At 39.8% G+C, this 21784-nt stretch overlaps 3 protein-coding genes across 7 annotated transcripts; 2 read left to right on the top strand and 1 right to left on the bottom strand.

Moving 5' to 3' along the window:
- The first annotated feature begins 342 nt into the window (after positions 1 to 342).
- Positions 343 to 5317, top strand: ikzf5 (IKAROS family zinc finger 5). Of its 4 annotated transcripts, none has more exons than XM_026190539.1 (4): positions 343 to 389; positions 1165 to 1331; positions 2073 to 2249; positions 2326 to 5317. In XM_026190539.1, the coding sequence occupies exons 2-4, from the start codon at positions 1199 to 1201 to the stop codon at positions 3288 to 3290; spliced, it is 1275 nt and encodes a 424-aa protein (XP_026046324.1). In that variant the 5' UTR covers positions 343 to 389; positions 1165 to 1198; the 3' UTR covers positions 3291 to 5317. The 4 variants fall into 4 exon arrangements, with proteins under 4 accessions (XP_026046324.1, XP_026046322.1, XP_026046323.1 ...); XM_026190537.1 differs by lacking the exon at positions 343 to 389 and adding an exon at positions 446 to 993; XM_026190538.1 differs by lacking the exon at positions 343 to 389 and adding an exon at positions 446 to 589.
- Positions 5318 to 5358: 41 nt separating this feature from the next.
- Positions 5359 to 13297, bottom strand: cuzd1.1 (CUB and zona pellucida-like domains 1, tandem duplicate 1). 2 transcript variants are annotated; one of them, XM_026190535.1, is made up of 23 exons: positions 13127 to 13297; positions 12867 to 12962; positions 11799 to 11937; positions 11502 to 11689; positions 11224 to 11322; positions 10907 to 10960; positions 10729 to 10827; positions 10461 to 10493; positions 10264 to 10362; positions 8996 to 9034; positions 8809 to 8907; positions 8620 to 8667; positions 8439 to 8537; positions 8212 to 8241; positions 8023 to 8121; positions 7898 to 7930; positions 7671 to 7812; positions 7297 to 7502; positions 6907 to 7082; positions 6578 to 6808; positions 6331 to 6491; positions 5704 to 5948; positions 5359 to 5603 (listed from the first exon to the last, which is right to left on the bottom strand). In XM_026190535.1, exons 1-23 carry the CDS (start codon positions 13176 to 13178, stop codon positions 5557 to 5559), a joined length of 2514 nt encoding a protein of 837 aa, XP_026046320.1. In that variant the 5' UTR covers positions 13179 to 13297; the 3' UTR covers positions 5359 to 5556. The 2 variants fall into 2 exon arrangements, with proteins under 2 accessions (XP_026046320.1, XP_026046321.1); XM_026190536.1 differs by lacking the exons at positions 11502 to 11689; positions 11799 to 11937; positions 12867 to 12962; positions 13127 to 13297 and having other exon boundaries at positions 5362 to 5603; positions 10264 to 10493; positions 10637 to 10827; positions 11224 to 11282.
- A 4286-nt stretch (positions 13298 to 17583) lies between these two features.
- agt (angiotensinogen) lies at positions 17584 to 21759 on the top strand. Its single transcript, XM_026191010.1, has 7 exons — positions 17584 to 17661; positions 18871 to 19325; positions 19473 to 19839; positions 20214 to 20338; positions 20445 to 20593; positions 20839 to 20995; positions 21084 to 21759. Exons 2-7 carry the CDS (start codon positions 18909 to 18911, stop codon positions 21258 to 21260), a joined length of 1392 nt encoding a protein of 463 aa, XP_026046795.1. The 5' UTR covers positions 17584 to 17661; positions 18871 to 18908; the 3' UTR covers positions 21261 to 21759.
- Positions 21760 to 21784: the final 25 nt, after the last annotated feature.

Genomic DNA, 21784 nt, shown 5'->3' on the forward strand with positions numbered 1-21784 from the left:
TCATGGTTTGGCCTCCCCAGAGCCTGAACCTCAATATTACTGAAGCAGTGTAGGATGATCTTGATAGAGAATGGAACAAAAGGCAAGCAAGCTCGAAAGAAAGACTTTTAATGTCTTTTAAGAAGTCTGGAGAACTATTCCTGGAGACTACTTAAAGAAACTACAAGAGAGCTGGTCTAAGAAAGTTCAAGCTATGGTGAAGAAAGAAGTTAGTCATACCAAATATTGACTTTCAAGATCGTTAGAATTGTACAAACTCTGTTTTTTCCTTATATACTCAAATTCCGTCTATGTTTGCTCTTAATTCAGTAAATTGCTGAACATATTTCACATTTTCCTAGGAATTCTCAGAGAGCCAGAATCATACTGCCTGCACGTCACGTCAAACCGTAAGCTGTTTTCTCCTAAAAAAAAAAAAAAAAAAAGTACAACTAGCTCGACAAGAAGCTACGGTGGCCTCTTGTATCTGTAACTAACATATCACGCGTTCCTGGGTTTGTTAGAGCTTTATTCGTAGGAACTCTCGTTTTACACCGTAGCTGTGGCAGGAGGGTTTTTGCGGACGAACACAGAGTGAACTTTAACCCTGGTAAAATGGGCTATTGTTTTGATTTAGTAGGCTTCTTTTTCGTGTGAATAATTACTAGTTTGTCGACAGAGGGAAACATTTAATCGCTCCGGTATTATTGAGGATCTAGTTAAGCGTAAATGATGACCAGAAATCCGGGGTAGCTCTTTAACAGAGATGCTTTCTTCAAGATAAGCTAAAGTTAGCTTTTCGGCTAATGTAGCGTAGCGTAGCTTTGGTAACAACATCGCGAAGATGAGGAGCACCGTGTAGGACAGACGGAGCAGACGTCGGAAAGCGGCGATTTCCTGCTTGTCAATCATATTATCCCAGGGTTATCCTGTCTGTGTGTCTGGATTACCACAAAACAGAATTTCAGATCAAACCCATCGAAACATTTAAGTCGTTGTTTTAGCTTTGAAGAGGTGGGTGTGCTTCTTTTAAAATCCGCTAGCTGATGATGGTCATGCTTTGACTTGTTCAAATCCGGTTGTTTTCCTGTAATCTTTTACTTAAACAGTTCAGAAAATTGTTCTTCCGACCTCGCGTGTCTTCGTCTTTGCTGGTCAGTAACACGTGTCTGAACGTCTTTTTAGTGTTGGACCTTTGCATTACTCGCACATTCTTTCGATGGGGGAGGAAAAACCGGACACGCTGGACTTTGTGAAGGATTTTCAGGAGTATCTGAGCCAGCAGACTCAACATGTCAACATGATATCAGGCTCTGTCAGCGGCGTCAAGGAGGCGGATGAGCTGCCAGCAGGTAACAAGAAGCTGTGTTTGTAACGCTCTATTAATTTTGTGTGCTTTGTGGTGAAGTTTGAATCAGGATGAGTCCATCTCAAATCCCCGTAGGCCTTCTGCTCGACCATCTCAGATATGCCTAAAAACCTTATGGTTCAAGGATTGGACATATACAATTATTGCTGTGAAATTTTAGCTTCATTTATTAAATAGTTTTGAAGATTTTTTTTTATATGGCCGACTGACAAGAAAATCACAAAGATTAAAAAAATTAAATTAAATTTTTACTTCTAGTTTGAGCAAATATGACAGGTACTACAAAAGATTTAAAAAAAAATACCAGTAGATGTTTCTGTCCATGTAGAACAAAATCTTTGCATTTCCAGATGGTGCTGTATAACTGACAAGGTAATTTTGTTGAATTATTTTGATATTAATTTTTTTTTTCAAGACCTACCGCACAAGGACAAGTCCTTCCATTCAGGTGAAGTTTAAATTGTATCAACTCAGCAAGTACCAGTGTAAAATCTGTAAAACAACTATGAGGGATTAGTAATTGATTTCACGTAAGTAGTGCAAAGCCAAGATGCTGTTGACACTGGAAGTCCAATACAAGACCCTAACCCCCTACCCCATCCCAAACCCTAAAACTGCCACAACTGCTGCAGGCAAGCAGGGGTCAGGAAGTTATTGTTATTTTGTATGTATGTATTTATTTATTTTTGGTCTATGTAAAAAATCATTTTAATTTTCCTATAAGCAGACTGCAGTCAGAATGGACTGGATCACCCCTCAGTGGACATGTCATTGGAGGACAACTCAGGGATCCTGGTAGATGGTTTCGAGAGGACCTATGATGGCAAGCTCAAGTGCCGCTACTGCAACTATGCTACCAGAGGCACAGCACGGCTCATTGAACACATTCGAATTCACACAGGTAAGATTAAAACGGCTAATCTCCAGGAGGTAACACTGATGAGATTTTGGTGCTCAGCTTGTTTTCTTTTGAACAGGAGAGAAACCTCACCGCTGCCACCTCTGCCCATTTGCTTCGGCCTACGAGCGTCACCTGGAGGCCCACATGAGATCGCACACTGGCGAGAAGCCTTACAAGTGTGAGCTGTGCTCATTCCGCTGCAGCGATCGTAGCAACTTGTCACACCATCGCCGGAGACGTCACAAACTCCTGCCAATGAAAGGCGCCCGCTCACTGTCCCATAAGAAGATGCTGAGTGTTTTACAGAAAAAAGCCAGTTCATTGGGCTATGGCCGCAGGCTCCTTATCAATTTCAGCCCCCCTTCTATGGTGGTGCACAAGGCTGACAATGTGAACGACTTCTCCCATGAGTTGCCCCACTTACGTCAGGAAACCTATGATAATCAAAGTCGAGCAGGCGAGGACGCTCTCTCCGCAAACCAAAATCACCATCACCATGATATGGTCGTGGATAACCCCCTGAACCAGTTGTCTACTCTGGCAGGCCAGTTGGCCAGTCTCCCCTCAGAGTCCCAGCCCCAGACTCAGCCTTCGATGTCTCCAGGAGCAGAGTCTATCATTGATGAGAAGCCATTCCTCATCCAGCAGCCACACCCTGCCACGGCTCCTGTTGCTGTGACAGCCAATATGGCCCATGCTTCTTCCTCATCCCCAATCCCCCCAGAACCCCGGGCTCCTCCCCACAGTAATTGCAGTCCTGGAGCGGGACCGTGCAGCGAGCACAGTGGGCGCACCAGCACCCCTAGTATCTCCAACAGCCAGCCCAGTACGCCAGCTCCCGGCCTGTCCGCCCCACTTCAGGACCCCCACATGCTGCATCACTGCCAGCACTGTGATATCTACTTCCCTGACAACATCCTCTACACCATTCACATGGGCTGCCATGGCTACGAGAACCCATTCCAGTGCAACATCTGCGGCCACAAGTGCAAGAGCAAGTACGACTTTGCCTGCCACTTTGCACGCGGGCAACACAAGTAATGGATGAATGAGGAAAACTTTAAAAGAACTTTTAATGGACCCCTATGTTTTATTATTTCTATAGTAATATTATTTATTTATCTTTCATTTGGCCTTTATGTAGCCTTGTCTTTGAAAGTTGTACTTAAACAGGAAAATAGCAACATTCAGATGAATTTTGTATAGTTAAAGGTGCCCATTCAAGTGTATTACAAAGGGATGGTCAGTGTTTTTAACAGGTTGAGAATTTATTTGTGACAGCAGTTGCAGTGACATTCACCTATTGATCAGGAAAAAGCTTGACTATGTAGTGAAATGTAAGACACTTTATTCAAGGCTACTAAATTTACCATGTTGGTTTCAATCTTCTTTTTCCTTTGGTATAAAAAAGAAAAAGAACTTTGCTCAAAGTGGACCTTTCCCCCACAGGCAAACGGATCAGATTTTTTCTACAAGGTAAAACCAGTGACTGCTGAATGAATAACTTTCAGCTATTTGGCAGTTTCTTGTAGATGATCTTTTAATGTTGCATTTGGAAATGGAACAGGTGAAACGCTGCAAGAATGAGGCAACATAGGATTTTGAAATTGATACCCTGGGTGTATCCTGCAAAAAATCCCAGCTCCCATCCCAGTGACGTTGACCTTAAGTTCAAGGTCAGACGTCAAGTTTCAAAACTTGAAATTGATGCCATAGAGGCATCTTACAGGATGAGGGGTAACACTGACAGCGCCCAGTGTTCAGTGTTGTATTCACTGAAATCTCTGTAAACAGTACTGCATAATATTTGCTTGCTTGCCAAGAGAGTGAAAGAGGGAAGGTCTACTAGAATATCAAATTTGCATTAACAACATGTCCCTTTCCCAAAATTAGAAAGTTGTAAAAAAAAAAAAAAAAAGAAACTCCACACAAATAAATTCTCAATACTCCTGGAGCTTTAACCAAGTATTGCTCTAATATTACTAACTCAGGAGTGACACTGTTGGCCTTGAGGTATCTTTGTTAAGCCGCCTTGTAGAAATTATTTCAGTGCTTGGTGCATTTTTACAATTTCTTTGCAGTGCCTGATATAGTCACTTTCTTGAGTAGATAGAAAGGACTGTTACTTTGAAGATGAATAGATTTATTGTTACACTAGCCTCTTCTTATTGTAACCAACAGACCCAGAACCTTAGGAAAAAAAGTTTGGCCATTGTAGTTTTCTATGGTAGCCATGATTTATTTTTGATTTTTTGCCAAAATTCTGCTACATGAATGCTGCTAACTAACGTAAGAATCAGTGCCAGCTGTACTATAAAGATGGCATTGAGAGTAAAATCTGGCCAAACTGTGTATCACTGGTTTTTGGTCAGCCAGCTAAGTTGTCAACCTAGACCATATTTGAAGTTGTTGTTTTGTAGTTCCTCCAGAGAGTGCCGTTTCCCGAAATCCATCCTAGTAGCTCCACTTACTTTGTCAGAAGGGTTTTGTGGACCCTTTTAACTGCATCATGTCACTTTCTGACCTTTCGATATTGTATGAAGTCACTTTAATATCCAGTATCTCCATGTTTAGGACAGAATTACAAAGTCTTGTGTGTCATGTGAACACATTCAGAATGGCCACGTAGCACTGGGTTGCCACGTTTTAGCCTCTGTGTTTACACACGCTGAGATTTCCAATTCATCATATTGATCCCAGTGATTTTTCTGAATATTTACTGAGTATTGTATTCTGAATGGTTGGATAGATGTTCAGTGTCGAGCAAAACCGTGCCGCAGTTAAGACTGCTCCTTTAGCGAGATTGTCCTGTGTCTTGGGTACTGTTGTCTGTTGCTTAGCAACATGTGTGAAGAACATAGTTATCTGTTTTTAGGACCACCTTGTTACCTTACTTACCAGTAATGGGGGCATCCAGTAATGACTGCCTTATGTTCTCTCATTGTGTCGTAGGTTCGTAGGTAATCGTGAATGTTTAAGCCTTCTGGCGGTGACATCCCTCTGGGATGGTGAATCATTGTGAGATGGATTAATCTAACTAATTTATAAGTAAAGTGTTTTCTAACTGAGTTGTGGTATGTCTTCTTGTTTTTGTTTCGTTTTTTGTTTGTTTTGTTTTCAAGAACAAAAATCAACCACTGTCCTTTTATTACAGGATGATGACAGTTGACATAATGAACAAAAACACATATTGTCTTTTGATGATGCCTTTATTCATGTAATGCAAGAAAAGGGAAAAAAAGAAAGGGTGGATAATATTCAGTGTTAGAGTGAAGGTGTGAAGAAGAGGGAGAGAAGTGGAGAAGATTTAAGTTTCTTTCTGCTCATCATTCGCATCTTCCTTTTTCTCAGGGTCTAGAAATAAAAAAAAAAAAGTAAGTAATAGTCAGATACTTTGTTCACTTTTTGTTCTTCTAGCACAAGAATTCAAAACAAAGTACAAAGTCGCACTTACCTAAAAGGTGAATGGGACCCACAACCAGAGTTTCACTCTCATGTTCAGACCCCACGTCTCTGGCCACTCGTTTGGTGCATCCGCGGCGGCAGCGGGAGTTGTAGTCGGAGGCTGGACATATTAGGACCTTGCACTGGAGGTACACGTCTTCTGTGGCCCGCAAGAACTGGAAGGCCTTAAAAGTGAAACGAGCAAACGGGCTGGTGCCAGTAGTGTAGGCATAGTAGGTGTTATCTATTGGACAACTGAGAATGATAAAGAAAGAGATGTTACTGGAAAATACACGCATTACTGGTTTGTTTTTTGCTTACAAAAAGAGACCATTATTTAGAAAAAGTGGTGGAACAATTAATTTATTATAAAATAATGTCCTTTTATGAGATCATTGTATCTTTTAAATTGTATCTGTGAAATCCTAATATTTAAAGTAACCATAGCTGGAGTATAAGCTACAGATATCTCAAAAGCATACTAAATTATAGTGCTTATTAAATATTGTACTTTTTTTCAGTTATTTTCACTGGGAGTTTTAGTATTTACAACACAAATCCCTTTGTTCTTATTGTGGACAAAAACCAGTGTAGTTAGCGAATTAAACTGACCCGTGGAGGGCACTCATTATCTTACCCATTGCGAACCAAGTAGTAGGGTCTTGACTGGAAATCAAAGGCTGATGGTGATGCTATACAGGTGTCAATAAAGAGGACCACACTGCTGTCACCTCTCCTCATATCGATTTCAATATACAAGTTCTGGTTTAGTGTTATCTCATATGGAAATTGAGTCACCTGAGCGTGAAAGAAAATTATCAGCATCATATAACTATAACGATAGGAGTTTTCTCTCTAGTCAAACCTTCACTGCCCAAACACACCTGATAGTAGAAGCTGCTGGATTGGTAGAAAACCATGCTGGTATTGTATCTGCCTGTGCCCGTTATGGTGGTGTTCTCTAGTTCACGGACCTCGTATAAAATCTGAGATACCGAGTCTTCCTCCATTCGGCAGTTGACGTTTAGCTTAAAGTTAGACTGGCGTGTGATCTCGCCGTAGTTGGAGTTGTAGGCACGAAGACTGTTTGTGTACACAATTTTGCCATTCTCAAACTGTTCAGGGAAGAAGATCAGTTGTTTTGAAAATTATAAAATACTGCTGTTAATGGGGGGTTTTTTTTGTTGTTTTTAGAAAGTTTTGGGGTTCCTACCTCTCTTGTGTTGCCACAAGTGTTGAGAGGAAAACTGAAGACCACATTGTAATAGGAAATCTGGGGTCTGCAGTGTGGGTCGTTCAGGTACAGGCTGTGACCATCATAACCCAAACTGTTCAAGTAAGACTTCTCAATCACGATGTTCATGTTGTCTGAGGAGCAGTCCACTCGACCTGACAGCATGTTGTTAACAAGATTGGTACAGCAGCTTGAATTTTTTTCAGGGTTTGTCGGTCCTACATTTTGGTTCTTATTGAATTATTATTCAGCCATTTTTTACAGTATGAAAAATGGTACAGATATGCATGATGTTTTAAAAAAGAAAAACGATATAATCAAAGAAGCAGAGGCCAAAATAGCCCGACTTTTACTTCCTAATAAGCGTACCTGAGCTTGGTGTCAAAGAGCTCGTGAACTCTGCGTTGAAACCTCGACCAACCATAGAACCGTCAGTCCGGAAGACCACAGTCATATAGTTGGAAGTGGAGAAGAAAGTGCTCAGACTGTTGTTGCAGACTTTGCCCAAAAATGGTGAATAAACATATGGCCCATCATAGATTTCAATGTAGTCGCAGGAACAGCAGTTTTCCAGCCTGTGTTTTTTTTAAACACAATAAAAGCCATAAATTAGAAATTAGCTTAAAAGTTGAAACATAGATCTAGATTTTAAAAAAAGAAGATCTGCATGTAACTTCTGTCTTCACATGATTGATCCATCTGTGCCTCACATAACAATGCTGCTCATTTTTCTATTTACTTACTGTAGGAATGTGAATTGCAGGAAGATTCTTTGGTCGTATGCAGCTCTTAGTTGCCACATGCAGTAGGCATTGTCATGATAGTAGCTGGGATAGTTAGGGCTAGAGAAGGTGCCAGAGCCAAACAGATTGCCTCCACATGACCCTGTTGAATGTTAATAAAATAGCAAAAAGTGTCACTGCAATGACCAAAACTGCTCCAGACTAATTCTGCACATCGAGGACCCTACCTGTTGGCTCCCTAGTTGAGACTAAGCAGTAGGCTGTTTAAAGGGAGAAATGAAGGTTTTAGATACTTTCTTTTTAAGTAATATTGCAATAAATGTATGTTGAGATTGCTTGACCAGATACCCACAGTAGTAGTCGTAACAACAGTTCCCATAGTATTCACATGAGCTTGAGCAGGAACAGCTTCCCATGTAACTGCCACAGTTGTATCGACATGAGGGTTGAGCTGAGGGACACAGAAATCATTTCAGTAAGCTTTCTCGCCAGAGGCATTAACAGTTTCTGGTTTTACTCGAGGTCACTGAGGTTTTCATACCTGTGGTAAAGTCAGGAGACTGGCAGTAATCTAGAAGAAGTGAAGAAAATAATTACAACATTAGATCAAGTTACTTACTGTCAGGAATTTACTTATTTTATGGGCATCATCGTAAGTTGATTTAAATAATACAGCAAATACAGTGAATTTTATAGCCATACACTATACTGTTGAGCAGGAACTGTGATCACCATTTGCAGTGACGTTCTCGTCTGAGCTTTACTTACAGTAGTAGTCATTGCAGCAATTTCCATAGTATTCACAAGAGCTTGAGCAGGAGCAGTTTCCGATGTTCCAGCCACAGTTGTATTGACATGAAGGCTGTTCTGTGGGGAGTAAAAGTGTGTTTGAATAATTGGTGTGTTTAATTTTTTTTTTGTCATTCAGTCTGTTGAGAGATTGTCATACCTGTAACAGGCATGGTAGTGGGCATGTCAGTAGACCATTGGCAGTATGCTACATGACAGAGGAAAGAAAATATTTTGACTTTTTGCCAGTTTAACCTTTTCTTACTTATTTAATGTGCTTGTTTAACAAACCGCTTATTCACATTATGTTAATATGAGCACTAATGAATTCGATGGGCTGAACACTTACAGTAGTAGTCATAACAGCAATTTCCATAGTATTCACAAGAGCTTGAGCAGGAGCAGCTTCCCATGCTCCAGCCACAGTTGTATCGACACGAAGGCTGAGCTAGAAAACACATGGGGACATAAGACTACAGGCAAATCATTAAATATCAAACTATTGATTTTTTTAAAAATTAAGTAAGGGTTTGCACCTGTAACATCAGGCCACGTAGTGGTTGATGAGCAGTAATCTATTTGACAGAAAGAAGAAAAGGTTTTCTAAATAAAACATAGTATTTAAATAATTGGGCATTATTGTGGATGTGGGAATTAGATACATAATTCCCACACTCTCCAAAAAATATAACAAAAATTGTTGCTTTGCAGTCTGATGGGGGCAGCTTTAAAATTACAAACACTAATTTTCCCTCCAGCCTGGAGTGCCATTTATTTATCTGGATTGTTCAGTTTTGGAGACGTCCGCTGTGCAGATGTCTCCCTTCTCTTATACAGTATATAATGGAACTAAATGGTAATTGTGTTGTGGTGTGTAAAGCACTAAAATATTTTTGAAAACTCAACAGGAATGTCTCTGTTCAGAAATCAGGACCAGGTTTGTCAAAGAAATATTGTAAAACCTTGTTTTGAGCAGTTTCATGCAGGGACTTTCTTTTCCCCAACATGTCAAAAGGAGCCTGTTGAGGTGATTCTGATCTGGTTTGGATCACTCCTAGTTGCCTATCTTCAGAGGTGTTCTGGGCACGCTGAACTTGGAGGAGACCCCAGGGAATGTGTTGCAAAGATTACATTTCTAATAAGGCCTGGATTCAGGATCCCCCAGGAGGAATTGGAAATTGAGGCTGGGGAGAAGGATGTCTGGAATATCTTGCATTAGCTGCATTAGCTTGTTGCCACTGCAACCCAAGTTCAGATGAGCACAAACAAGTAAGCAGTTGGTTGTTGTTGTTGTTGGGTTTTTTTGTTTGTTTGTTTGTCTTCTACCAAATTGCAACTACCAAGTATATCATTCTGCAGAAGGAAAAGCAGATCTACCAGGATGCACACACAGACACAAGCAAGTATGGGTCAGTGGATAAAGCTGCTCATAACAAGGTTTGTGCATTATAACCCATTATGCAAGGGTCATAATTTCTGAAAAGAGACATTACGGCTGATCTTTTCCTTTTTTTTTAAACTATGTTTATTACTCATTTATTTGTCTTTCTTAGCATGACAAGGGAGTTTCATTATATTCAAAACATGACAGACATATCTCCAAAACTGAGCAACCTAAACAATCTAGATGCATACAGTATATCCCACTGAAGGCCAAAGAAAATTGTCTCTTTAAACACAAAGTCACAATGTCATGTGTCATTTTCAGAAAACCATTACACTGGAATCTGACAGACTGTTTGCTCCTGCAAGAGATGGCTGCAGAGACGGTTAACAACGTTGATCTGTAAGACTTGCCACTTACCATAGTAGTCATAGCAACAGTCACCATTGTATTGACAAGAGCTTCTGCATGAACAGCTTCCCAGGTGCATGCCACAGTTGTAACGACATGATGGCTGATCTTGAAAACAGAGAGAGATACAGTATTTAAAAAAATCTATGAGATGGCTTTTACTGAGCTGCTGCTTTAAAAATGTTTCCCCATACAGACTTTTATACCTGTGACTGGATCTCCTGTGCTTGGGCAGTAAGCTGAAACAAAGGAGCAAACCATACAGATTAAAACTCAACAGTTTATCTTTGGCTCCCCCCCACCCCACCCCTTTGTTTTTGAATAAACGTGACTGTTTAATAGGCTGGGTAAGTGTGAGACCGTTGGAAGTGTGGCAGCACACCTGTAGTGCAAGAAAAAATTATTTTCATTGTAAAGTGTGATCATAGTGAGCAGGGCCTCCTTCTGCTGAGCTTTGAAGGACAGAATACTTACAGTAGTAGTCATGACAACAGTTGCCGTAGTATTCACAAGAGCTAGTACAGGAACAGCTTCCCAGGTGTGAGCCACAGTTGTAAAGACATGAGTACAGATCTGGAAGACAACATTTACTTTATAGCTTTTAATCTAATTTTTTTTTAAACAGCATCTTTACTTAATTCTTTTTATTTACCTGTTGTTGCATCTGTTTCTGGCATATCTGTTACTGTTGTGGATCCGCAGTGATCTGTGGGATAAAGATTTTAAGATCTAGTTTCTTTTATGTTTGTGTGTATCATAACAGGCACGTTGGGTCAGGAAAGAAGAAAAAGAAACATACTCTGATCATGCTGTTTTCAAATATTTGGGTACTATATTTTCTTATTCATGAATTATTTATCGTATTTTGTTTGTATACCTCGTTCCACAAAATAAAGTACAAGTTGCGCAAATTGTCATTAAATACAGGCCCTGAATAAATGCGTTTTGGCACTTTTCAGCATTGCTTACCTTCGTAGTCATAACAACAGTCCCCTCTGTATACACAGCTCGAAGAGCAAGAGCAATATCCAACCTGGTAACCACAGTTGTGAATGCAGGAACCTCCAGCTTCAAGGAGGATAGACAAAAAAGACAAAAAAAATTCCCATTAATTAAAATCTCAAGATTATGATTTTTACTTCTTTTTTGCTTGTTTGTTTTCTTTCACTGACAATAAAATCCACAAATAAACTGTAGACATGGTACCTAACTTTATTTATAAAGGTATCATAACAGGTGTGACTTACACACAACTCTGTAAGAAGCATGAAATCCTGTGTTTCTTACACTGCCATCACTCCTGAAGCGCACAGTCAAATAATAACTGGTGGAATAGAAAGTGTTGTTTTTGGTGTTGTTACATGTCTTTCCCAGAAGCCGGTTTCCAGTACTGGAGCCATCATAGACGTAAACATCATCATATCCACACTCAGTGCTGTGATTAACACAAACCAAGAACACAACTTTGAATTAAAAGTCACCATAATACAACCAAAGTAAAGAGTGATCACACTCATCCTAGGTATGGAAAAATACTTGCTTACTTTACATCTGACAGCTCCAGCTGAATAATTTGATTGCCTGGTCTGATGTACCATATACAGTCAGAATTGTCTGGGTACAGGTTTGGATAGTTGGGGCTGTAAAAACTGCCACTGCTGCCATACAGGTAACCACCACATCCTGAAATAACACAGAGTCATTAAAAAAAATCTATTAAATAAATGTTAAAAAGCTAATCAATTAACAATAAGTTTTGTGGACAGTGAGTTTAACATTTTAGTTGTTTGAATGTATAAGATTGTAACTGCTACAGCATAAACAGATATCCAGAACTATAATATTATTTATAAACTTTATATGCATGTGTCATATATATAAATTCTAAAGAAAACAAATTGGCCCAGAATCATGAATGTATTGCACAATTTGCATTTGTTGCATCAGCAACGGGTGCATTGAAAAAAAAATTGTATGTAGGTGTTGTCTCATTACCTTTAGCAGTAAGTGGCTCTTAGCTGTTTAGCTAGCTGCTCTGACACAGGGAAATCTAGCTGTTAGCCGTAATGTTCGGGTTTCTAAAGCACTTCATAAAAGAGACCAGTGTGGAGGAGAACCTGTTTGAGTCAGGTGACAGGTGGTTCACTGGACCTACTAGCTGGAGTCAGAATCAGCCGATGCCATCAGTGGTTTTTATTCAATAAAATAATCTTTCTCTTCCCAAGTACATCCAACCAGTTTACAACAAAAGAGATTTTTAGCTGGTTCTGTTATTAGTTAGCTATATGAACTAATGTAAGTCAGTTGATTGCAACCAACCAACTCAGGTTCTGTACTGAAAAAGATGGCGCTAAACATGTTTTAAAAACTTTAACTTGTAGCACTTATTTCTTAATTCCAGCTACATTGTTACATTTATGTCAGTTTGTGTAAATTAACTGTTTCAGTGTGTAAATTAGCCTTTATACATTTAGCTTTCATGTCCATTTTAAAAAATCTCTCTAATACTCTGTTTTGTTCATGACTGTTATTTGATGTAAACTGTTGACCACAGCGATTAAATGAACAATATTAAGATAGACAAAGACAGTACCATATATCTTTCCTTTTACCTGAATAACCTGGTGTAGTTTCCCAATAATCTCCTGAAGTTTCCCAATAATCTGCTGTAGTCCACCAATAACGAGCAGCGTCGCCACGATCTACACCTGATGGATAATGACATAAAGATAACATCAATTTCAGACTACAAATGCAGCACCGACAAGCCATCAACTTGCAAATGTTGTTGAAAATATCAAATGACAAAATAACAAATTTGCTTGAAAATCCAAAAAGAAAAAAAGCATGATAAGAAACGAATGGAAAGTACCTTGCACCTGATGTGTGATGAGCACACCACAAAGGAACAAGAGAGTCCACATGTTTGTATTCGTTCACCTTCCAATTTGTCAGAGGTACTGAGCATTGCAGCTTATATACTCAGCAGCCGACTCAGACACTTTGTTTTAGCACCTACAAAATTACTGATATCACCAAATGTTTAGTGAGATTACCCATTAATCCTTTCCATGAGAACCACACACTTGTTTAATTATAATAAAAGGTGTGCAAATATTTTTCAGTCTAGTTTTAGGATATGTTTTAATGTATTTGCTTAAGATATACATGAGAGTTTCAGGAACTTGATAATAAAGCTGAGTTTTTTTCTAATATCAACTTCAATAACATCAGTGTTTGCTGAATAACTGTTATAAAGGTGTAACTATTTTCAAATTTGGATTCTAGGGAAGGAGCTGAGTAAATCTGGAGGGGTTTTCACTGAGAATTTTAAAATGAATTGAAAAATGAGAATTTTAAACAGGGTTTAAGAGATTAAAGTTAAATTGCATTTTTTTTTTTTTTTTGGTTCTTTTGCCATCAGAATTCTTGTCTAAAGGCAAAGAAAGATGCCCAACAAATTTACTTTACCGAATGGACCATCCCGGCCTTGCCATATTGGTCTATTTGATTCACCTTTGTTGTTATTGTTGTTGTTTTATTTTATTTTCACTTACTACACATGGGATAGACATGACTGGGGGAAAGAAAAGGGAGAAAGAAAGAGGTAGGGAAAAAAACAGCAGGGAAGAGGAACAGTGATAAAGGGCAAAAAACAAAAACTAACAAAACAAACAGACAAAAAATACACAGGGAGTGCAGAATTATTAGGCAAGTTGTATTTTTGAGGAATAATTTTATTATTGAACAACAACCATGTTCTCAATGAACCCAAAAAACTCATTAATATCAAAGCTGAATGTTTTTGGAAGTAGTTTTTAGTTTGTTTTTAGTTTTAGCTATTTTAGGGGGATATCTGTGTGTGCAGGTGACTATTACTGTGCATAATTATTAGGCAACTTAACAAAAGACAAATATATACCCATTACAATTATTTATTTTTACCAGTGAAACCAATATAACATCTCCACATTCACAAATATACATTTCTGACATTCAAAAACAAAACAAAAACAAATCAGCGACCAATATAGCCACCTTTCTTTGCAAGGACACTCAAAAGCCTGCCATCCATGGATTCTGTCGGTGTTTTGATCTGTTCACCATCAACATTGCGTGCAGCAGCAACCACAGCCTCCCAGACACTGTTCAGAGAGGTGTACTGTTTTCCCTCCTTGTAAATCTCACATTTGATGATGGACCACAGGTTCTCAATGGGGTCCAGATCAGGTGAACAAGGTGGCCATGTCATTAGTTTTTCTTCTTTTATACCCTTTCTTGCCAGCCACGCTGTGGAGTACTTGGACGCGTGTGATGGAGCATTGTCCTGCATGGAAATCATGTTTTTCTTGAAGGATGCAGACTTCTTCCTGTACCACTGCTTGAAGAAGATGTCTTCCAGAAACTGGCAGTAGGACTGGGAGTTGAGCTTGACTCCATCCTCAACCCGAAAAGGCCCCACAAGCTCATCTTTGATGATAGCAGCCCAAACCAGTACTCCACCTCCACCTTGCTGGCGTCTGAGTCGGACTGGAGCTCTCTGACCTTTACCAATCCAGCCACGGGCCCATCCATCAGCTTGTGTATCTTGTTCAGTGGTGGTCGTCTTTCAGCCTTTCTTACCTTGGCCATGTCTCTGAGTATTGCACACCTTGTGCTTTTGGGCACTCCAGTGATGTTGCAGCTCTGAAATATGGCCAAACTGGTGGCAAGTGGCATCTTGGCAGCTGCACACTTGACTTTTCTCAGTTCATGGGCAGTTATTTTGCGCCTTGGTTTTTCCACACGCTTCTTGCGACCCTGTTGACTATTTTAAATGAAACGCTTGATTGTTCGAAGATCACGCTTCAGAAGCTTTGCAATTTTGAGACTGCTGCATCCCTCTGCAAGATATCTCACTATTTTTGACTTTTCTGAGCCTGTCAAGTCCTTCTTTTGACCCATTTTGCCAAAGGAAAGGACGTTGCCTAATAATTATGCACACCTGACATAGGGTGTTGATGTCATTAGACGACACCCCTTCACATTACAGAGATGCACATCACCTAATATGCTTAATTGGTAGGAGGGCCTGAGATGACCCTAGAGAGGTGGCGTCTGATACCCGACCTGACATATAGACACAAACAAACAGGCGCACACAGATACAAACATCCATTCCCACCCTCATGCTCTCATATGCAAATAGTCAGCACTCACCCAACGTGGAGACAGACATAAATAGACACTGCACATCGCAATCACACTCCCCAAGCGTACTCTATAGCCCAGGTCTGGGTACCCTTGCCCCTAGAGGGGGAAACTGCACCCAGACCCAGGTGGTGTTACCCTCTTCCCTGAGGTGGAGAGAAGCAGACCGCCCTGACTCCGCAGCAGCAGGGAGGCCCCACATTCCAGAACCCAATCGGACGGCCAACTCCTCCTCCCAGCCCCCCGCCCCAACAGGCAACAGAGAACGGGGGGGGGGGGGGGGGTGAAGACTCCAAACCTACTTCCGCCCACTCATGTGTAGTGTTGATGCATGTCTGTTGTAAGGTGCATTTAAAAGTTAAGTTAAATTGCATTTGAAGATTCAAATAAAAAACACATCACATATATACAGTAAGTGTGTGCACACTGACAGGGACTAGAAAGAGAGCTCAAATTTCTAGCTTACTGGCTTCTTTTCATTGGCTCCAAGTTAAATTCAGAATTAAATTTAATATCCTCCCTCTCATATACAAAGTCTTCAATAATCAAGACACATCATATCTTATTACCATATTATCCTCACAGAGCATTTTGCTCCCAGACTGCTGGCTTACTCGTGGATCTAGAGTTTCAGCTTTCAGGCCCCTCGGCTGCGGAACCAGCTTCCAGTTCAGATTCAGGAGGCAGACACCCTCTCTACCATAAGATTAGAGTCCAAACTTTCCTTTACAATAAAGCTTATTGTTAGACCATCCATAGTTATGTCACAATAGGCCTAGGCTGCCATGATGCACTGAGCATTTCTTCTCTACTCCCTTTTCACTCTCCATGTGTCATTATTTAGCTCTGGCTTTGTCTCCCATTGCGTGTCCAGTCTCTCTTGAGTCTCTTCTCTTTCTCCTCACCCCCAACTGGTTGCAGCAGATGGCTGCACTTCCTTGAGTCTGTTTCTGCCTGTTAGAAAGACGTTTTTCGTTCCTACTGTTGCCAAGCGCTTGCTCACAGAGGTTCATCTGATTATTGGGATTTTCTTTCTATTGTTGTAGCTTAAAGCATCTTGAGGCACTATTTAAAAAAATATCTGAATGGAACTGAAAGTTATTATATATTTTAAAGGACAATTGCAGAGACTGTGATATTAGAAAAGACATACTGTATTAGTCTGAGATCAGTGACAAATAAAAGAACAATCCTTCGCACTGTTATAAACATTACATGAAGTGAAAGGTCAAATAAAATTTCTTATCCCATTAACGTTGTAACAGTGTTTGTTAAAGATAAAAGCAGGAGTGTAAAACACTTGACCTGATGATGGTTCTCTCCGGTGAGAAAATCTAGTGTGCCCTGTCCTGTTGAATCAGGTGTGAGTGTGACGGATTTTCTGTACTGTAGTCACAGATAATAATTTTAAGATAAAAAAAATATGATATGCATTGTCTCATAAAGAGCTATTTGAACATTTGAAAAGTGTTTGCTCTTTTCCCAGAACAGGTGGGGTTATTTTATAGTTCTTGTTCCAATGATAACACCCTCAAGACTCATGAAAATCTTACACAGATGTCCGCAGAGTTTCTCTGTTAACCTGGCTTAGTGAGTGTTATTTTAAAAGTACACTAAAAAAGAAATTTGCATTATATGGAATGAATAATGTGAGACATATGATCCATTATGATAAAAAGAAAAAGCAAGAAAATCTTAAAAGGGTTGAATGAAACTTGTTTCCTCAATTCCTCTTTGACGTCTAGGTTGAGCAAAAACTCCAAAGAACATACGTAATCAATACAGAACACAATATCCCCCCATACAAATAAATACATGTGCAATATGGTGACTTTTCAGTGAATCACCCTGGAAAGGTGACAAACTGAAACAAGACTGTTTATCCCTCCTTTTCCCAATTCTTTATAGAAGTTGAGCTCTCCTTTTCACCCCATTCAGGATTTTCTTGCACCATTCTCCTAAAGTCATTATATAAAAGGGCACTGGGTGGTCTCCCAAACCTACTCTCAAACCTATTTATCTATATCTCAAGCGCTGTCTGTACAAAGCAGGATATGAGTCATGACAGGAGAGCCCCTGACTGACTCAATGGTACTTTGGTTAATCAGTAACTAGAGTGGGAGCACACAGCTGGCCGGGTGGGTTAAAGTAAGAGTGCAGAGGAGTCAGGACCTCACTTAGCACCTCATTCACCAGCGACAACGGCAGACCCATCTGGTAAGAGAATTTTTTTTTCTTTATTTCAGTAATTGCTTTTTGATTGTGTGGTAGTTTGAACTGTTAAAGATGAGGAGGGATTTTTTTTTTCCAGAGTGCTTTGCTGAATTAAAAACTAAATGTGTTGAAAAGCAAGAATGTTTGAAATTGAAATTAAATTGAAATTTGTTTCTGAAAATTTCTATATACAGAAAGAGATTTTATGAAAAATAGATTTTCAAGAAAACTATTCACATATCTGAACCTCATAACATAAGTCGTGAAGTAGCCCATATTTTCACCACGTCTGTAATAAGGTAAGCAGGTACACAATAGGTTAGTTGTGTATAGGAACATCGAATGCACTGGTTTTATTGATCAGGGACCAAGGCCATGTCCTGTGTTACATGTCCTAATAGATGAAAATCTAGTGTTTACTTACCGCTTCTAAGAGTTCATCAGTCCACACTTATGCATGTTCAAGTCAAAGGATAAAGTCCTATTTTTGCATAAGAGAGCACTTACCAAAGTCACTCTGCTTCACAGCTTTTTAGACTAATCCTTGAAAGAATTAATGAAAATTGTCACTTGACTTGAAAGCTGTCCAGTAAAATTGGACCTATAAAATAAATTATGCATTTATACAGCTGTGAAAGTTTGTTTTGTACTTCTATTGATTCTTTCATTCTATGTGTTTTGGGTTTTTTTATATGGTTTTTTTAATAGACTTGTTATGTAAACACACAAATAAGTTAGTAACAACATATAAATAAGTTGTTTTATTTATTTTAAGCACACTAAGTTTGTACCTGTCGTTGCAAGATAAATTTTTATAGGATACAAAGTTTCCCATCTTATTTGGGTCAGTGAACATATGCAAATACACACACACACACACACACACACACACACACACAAACACGTCTTCATTATCTACGCGACCTCTGTTGCCGAGGGTAATGTCTGCTCTCACTCACTGACCAGCAGGAGAGAAAGCGCACAAAGAATTCAATCAATCTCTGACATCCAGTGTTCCTGCCAGCCAATCATATACAAGCTGAAAACCAGATTGAGCCTGATTTGTGATGAAAGCTGTTGAAAAAGTCACGTAACATTCCCAGAAGACGTCAAACTCAGCGCTCTCCTAACCAGGCTGATACAGAAAATGGTCAGTTATACTTGAGGTGATTGAGGTTGAACTAACTAAATATGTGTCTCCCCCACCAACAGAGACAACTATTTTAGGGTAACTTCCAACCAAAGGTAAAATGCAGAGACTCTGGTCACCTCTTCTGGTCCTCCTACTATACTGCTGCCTCTCAGGAAGCCAAGCCAACCGAGTCTACGTTCACCCCTTCTATCTTTTTGCTGCCGAGAACGTCAGCTGTGAGTCCCTGCAGGCCCCCACGGTTAAGCCTCTGGAGACACTTCCTGTGGCTCCCCTTGACAATGAAGTCTTGACACCAGACCACAGGGATCCATCAAAAGTTGATGTACAGAGGCAAAACATCACAGAGAGGACAGCAGTTTTGGCAGCGCTATTAAATGCTCTAGGCTTGAGGATGTACCAGGCTCTCAGCAGCAAGCAGCACAGCACTAACACGCTCTTATCTCCAGTCAACACCTTTGGATCCCTGGTCACCTTCTACCTGGGAGCCTCCAAGAAGACAGCCGGTTCATTCCAGGTATTTATTTACTTTTGTTGTCACTGTTGAAGTAGAACCTGCTGAGCCTAGGCTATCTGTCTGACCATCCATCTGATTATTTGATTATGTCTTGTACTTTCACTCTACAAAGAAGTAAACAACCTCAATTCATTTCTTTCTATCCAGCTTCTACTAGGCCTGAGTAGGGATACTGATGGAAAGGACTGCGTGTCCTTAATGGATGGACACAAAGTTCTTAAGACCCTGCAGGGCATTAATTCTCTAGTGGACGATGGACCCAGAGATGAAATCACTACCCAGGTTTGGGCCTTCACTCGTCAGGATGCTCAGCTGTCCGAGGACTTTATTCAAGGCACACAGGACTTGTCAGACACGTCGTTTATCCGAGGTGTGGACTTCTCCAAACCTCAGGAAGCAGAGCAGCTGGTCAACAGCTTTGTGGAGATGACGTCAGATAGGAAGGTGAAGGACATCTTCAAAGATCTGAATGCCACCAGTAACCTTCTGTTCATCACCTCCTTCAACTTCCAAGGTCTGTCTCTGTTAAGTTGATTATACAAAGTACGTAGATTAGAATTCACAATTAAAAGTTCAAACTAGCTTTCTGCAGCCTACACCAGCTTGTCAACCCTGGTACATTATGTATGGCACTAATCTATAAATATATAACTTTTTGCAGTTCTATTAATCGTGACTCTAATTACCAGCTTTATGTGCATTGATCCAGATGCCAAACTTCACAAATAACAATGCTGATTGTACCATAGAGATATCGATGGGCCACAGTCTCAGCCTTTTCATCATGGAGCATTTCCTTTCCTCAGACTTTTGCTTAAATCTCTCACATTAAAAATGTCTTTATCGTATATAGAAAATTCGAATCTGTGTTTGGTTTCGTCTCTTTAGGAAACTGGAAGAAAGCTTTCCAACCAGAGGAAACGACCTTGAAGGAGTTTCATGTGGATCAAACAACTACAGTAATGGCTCCACTGATGACCCACACGGGTCAGTATCACTACTTCAACGATAAGGTAAATCTTTGTATTTAAGAAACAAAGATTAATAACAAGTTGGTGGATTTAGCTTGTTAAAGTCATAGCGACCTGACTCTAATATTTTTGTTCTTTTATTTTGAAGGCGCGGCAATGCACCATTGTGAAGCTGTCTCTGAGCAAACGCTCCTACATGTTGTTGGTCTTGCCTCATGAGGGGGTTAAACTCGGTGATGTGGAGTCAAAGCTGCGCACAGACATAATTTCTGACTGGCACCAAAACCTTCAGGAAGGGTGATTATTGAACTTTACTAGTACTAGACTTAGAATAAACTTTGACCTTGAACGGTTGTTGTTTTTTTGAACAGAAACGTAGTGCCTATATGCTGTTTTTAACTCAAAAGATCAAAATAGGAGAAAAAAAAAAGCTATGGATTTTTAGGTTCAGGTCCAATACTGTTAAAATTTAAAAAACAAAAAACAAAAACAACAACAAAACAAAAAACACACTCATTATAAACTCTGTCTCCCTCTTCCAGTCTCCTGGAGCTGTCACTCCCCAAGTTCTCTATGTCCTCTGTGACTGATTTGCGTGACCTGCTGACTACCGTGAATCCTGAAATCGAGGCCAAACTGTTCGGCTCCGAGGCAGATTTCGGCCAACTCAGCAACACCAAACCCTTCACCATAGATAAGGTCAGCCTGAGTAGTCAGCTTGTCATAATATAAAAATCACTCTCTGTATATTTATGAGACATTAATAGACCTTCATGTCTCCTCTTAGGCCATCAACAAAGTGCTGTTTGAGATGTCAGAGGAAGGAGCAGAACCTCAGGACCAGACACAGGAAGAGGGTGTCCCTCTGAAGCTGTCCATTAACAGGCCTTTCTTTTTTTCTGTTGTAGAAGGAAATTCTAACTCCATCCTTATGCTGGGCAAGATCATAAATCCTCTGGTCTAATGATATATAGTGCTTTAAGTGAACAAACCCCCCTGACATGAAAAATTTCCCACATACCAGGACTATTTCTTTACAACGTACTTTATCATCTACAGCTTTCATTTCTGCAGGAAATCTCTCATGCTGCAGACATTGTGTTTAAAATCATAGATTTGTTTTCCTTCTGAAATAATTCTCACATACAGTGCATGAGGAATTAAGTGTACTCACACAGAATAAGGATCTAACAGTGTTACTGATGGCTCTGATTTGCAGTATTTATGAAAACATGTTACTTTAAGTTGTTTTCAAGCATAATGTGAAAATCCTAATTAGTTTTTTTTGTAAAATTTATTATAGCAGAGTTCTGTACAGTATTTTTCAGCAGAGTACAGGAAGTACAGTAACCACGACTGTCTGTGATGCACGGCTAGCATGTTGTATATTGTAACTAAGAGTCTATTTTTGTTTTGTTATGATTTGGTTTTGCTGAAATAAAGCATCTGTTTCCAAATGCAAACAAAGTTCACTGGTTTTTAATCAGC

This window comes from Astatotilapia calliptera, chromosome 13, assembly GCF_900246225.1.
Source record: "Astatotilapia calliptera chromosome 13, fAstCal1.2, whole genome shotgun sequence".
Lineage (NCBI taxonomy): Eukaryota > Metazoa > Chordata > Actinopteri > Cichliformes > Cichlidae > Astatotilapia > Astatotilapia calliptera.

Bases quoted from the DNA above. Each gene is read 5' to 3' on its own strand.
- ikzf5 (XM_026190539.1), top strand. From the start codon at position 1,199: ATGGGGGAGGAAAAACCGGACACGCTGGACTTTGTGAAGGATTTTCAG. The intron at 1,332-2,072 runs GTAACAAGAAGC...TTTTCCTATAAG, and splicing joins GGCGGATGAGCTGCCAGCAG to CAGACTGCAGTCAGAATGGA. The intron at 2,250-2,325 runs GTAAGATTAAAA...TCTTTTGAACAG, and splicing joins ACACATTCGAATTCACACAG to GAGAGAAACCTCACCGCTGC.
- cuzd1.1 (XM_026190535.1), bottom strand. From the start codon at position 13,178: ATGTGGACTCTCTTGTTCCTTTGTGGTGTGCTCATCACACATCAGGTG. The intron at 10,494-10,728 runs GTAAGTATTCTG...CCTTTGTTTCAG, and splicing joins CTGTTGTCATGACTACTACT to CTTACTGCCCAAGCACAGGA. The intron at 8,122-8,211 runs GTATGAAAACCT...TGTGTCCCTCAG, and splicing joins GTCTCCTGACTTTACCACAG to CTCAACCCTCATGTCGATAC.
- agt (XM_026191010.1), top strand. From the start codon at position 18,909: ATGCAGAGACTCTGGTCACCTCTTCTGGTCCTCCTACTATACTGCTGC. The intron at 19,326-19,472 runs GTATTTATTTAC...CTTTCTATCCAG, and splicing joins AGACAGCCGGTTCATTCCAG to CTTCTACTAGGCCTGAGTAG. The intron at 20,594-20,838 runs GTGATTATTGAA...TCCCTCTTCCAG, and splicing joins CACCAAAACCTTCAGGAAGG to TCTCCTGGAGCTGTCACTCC.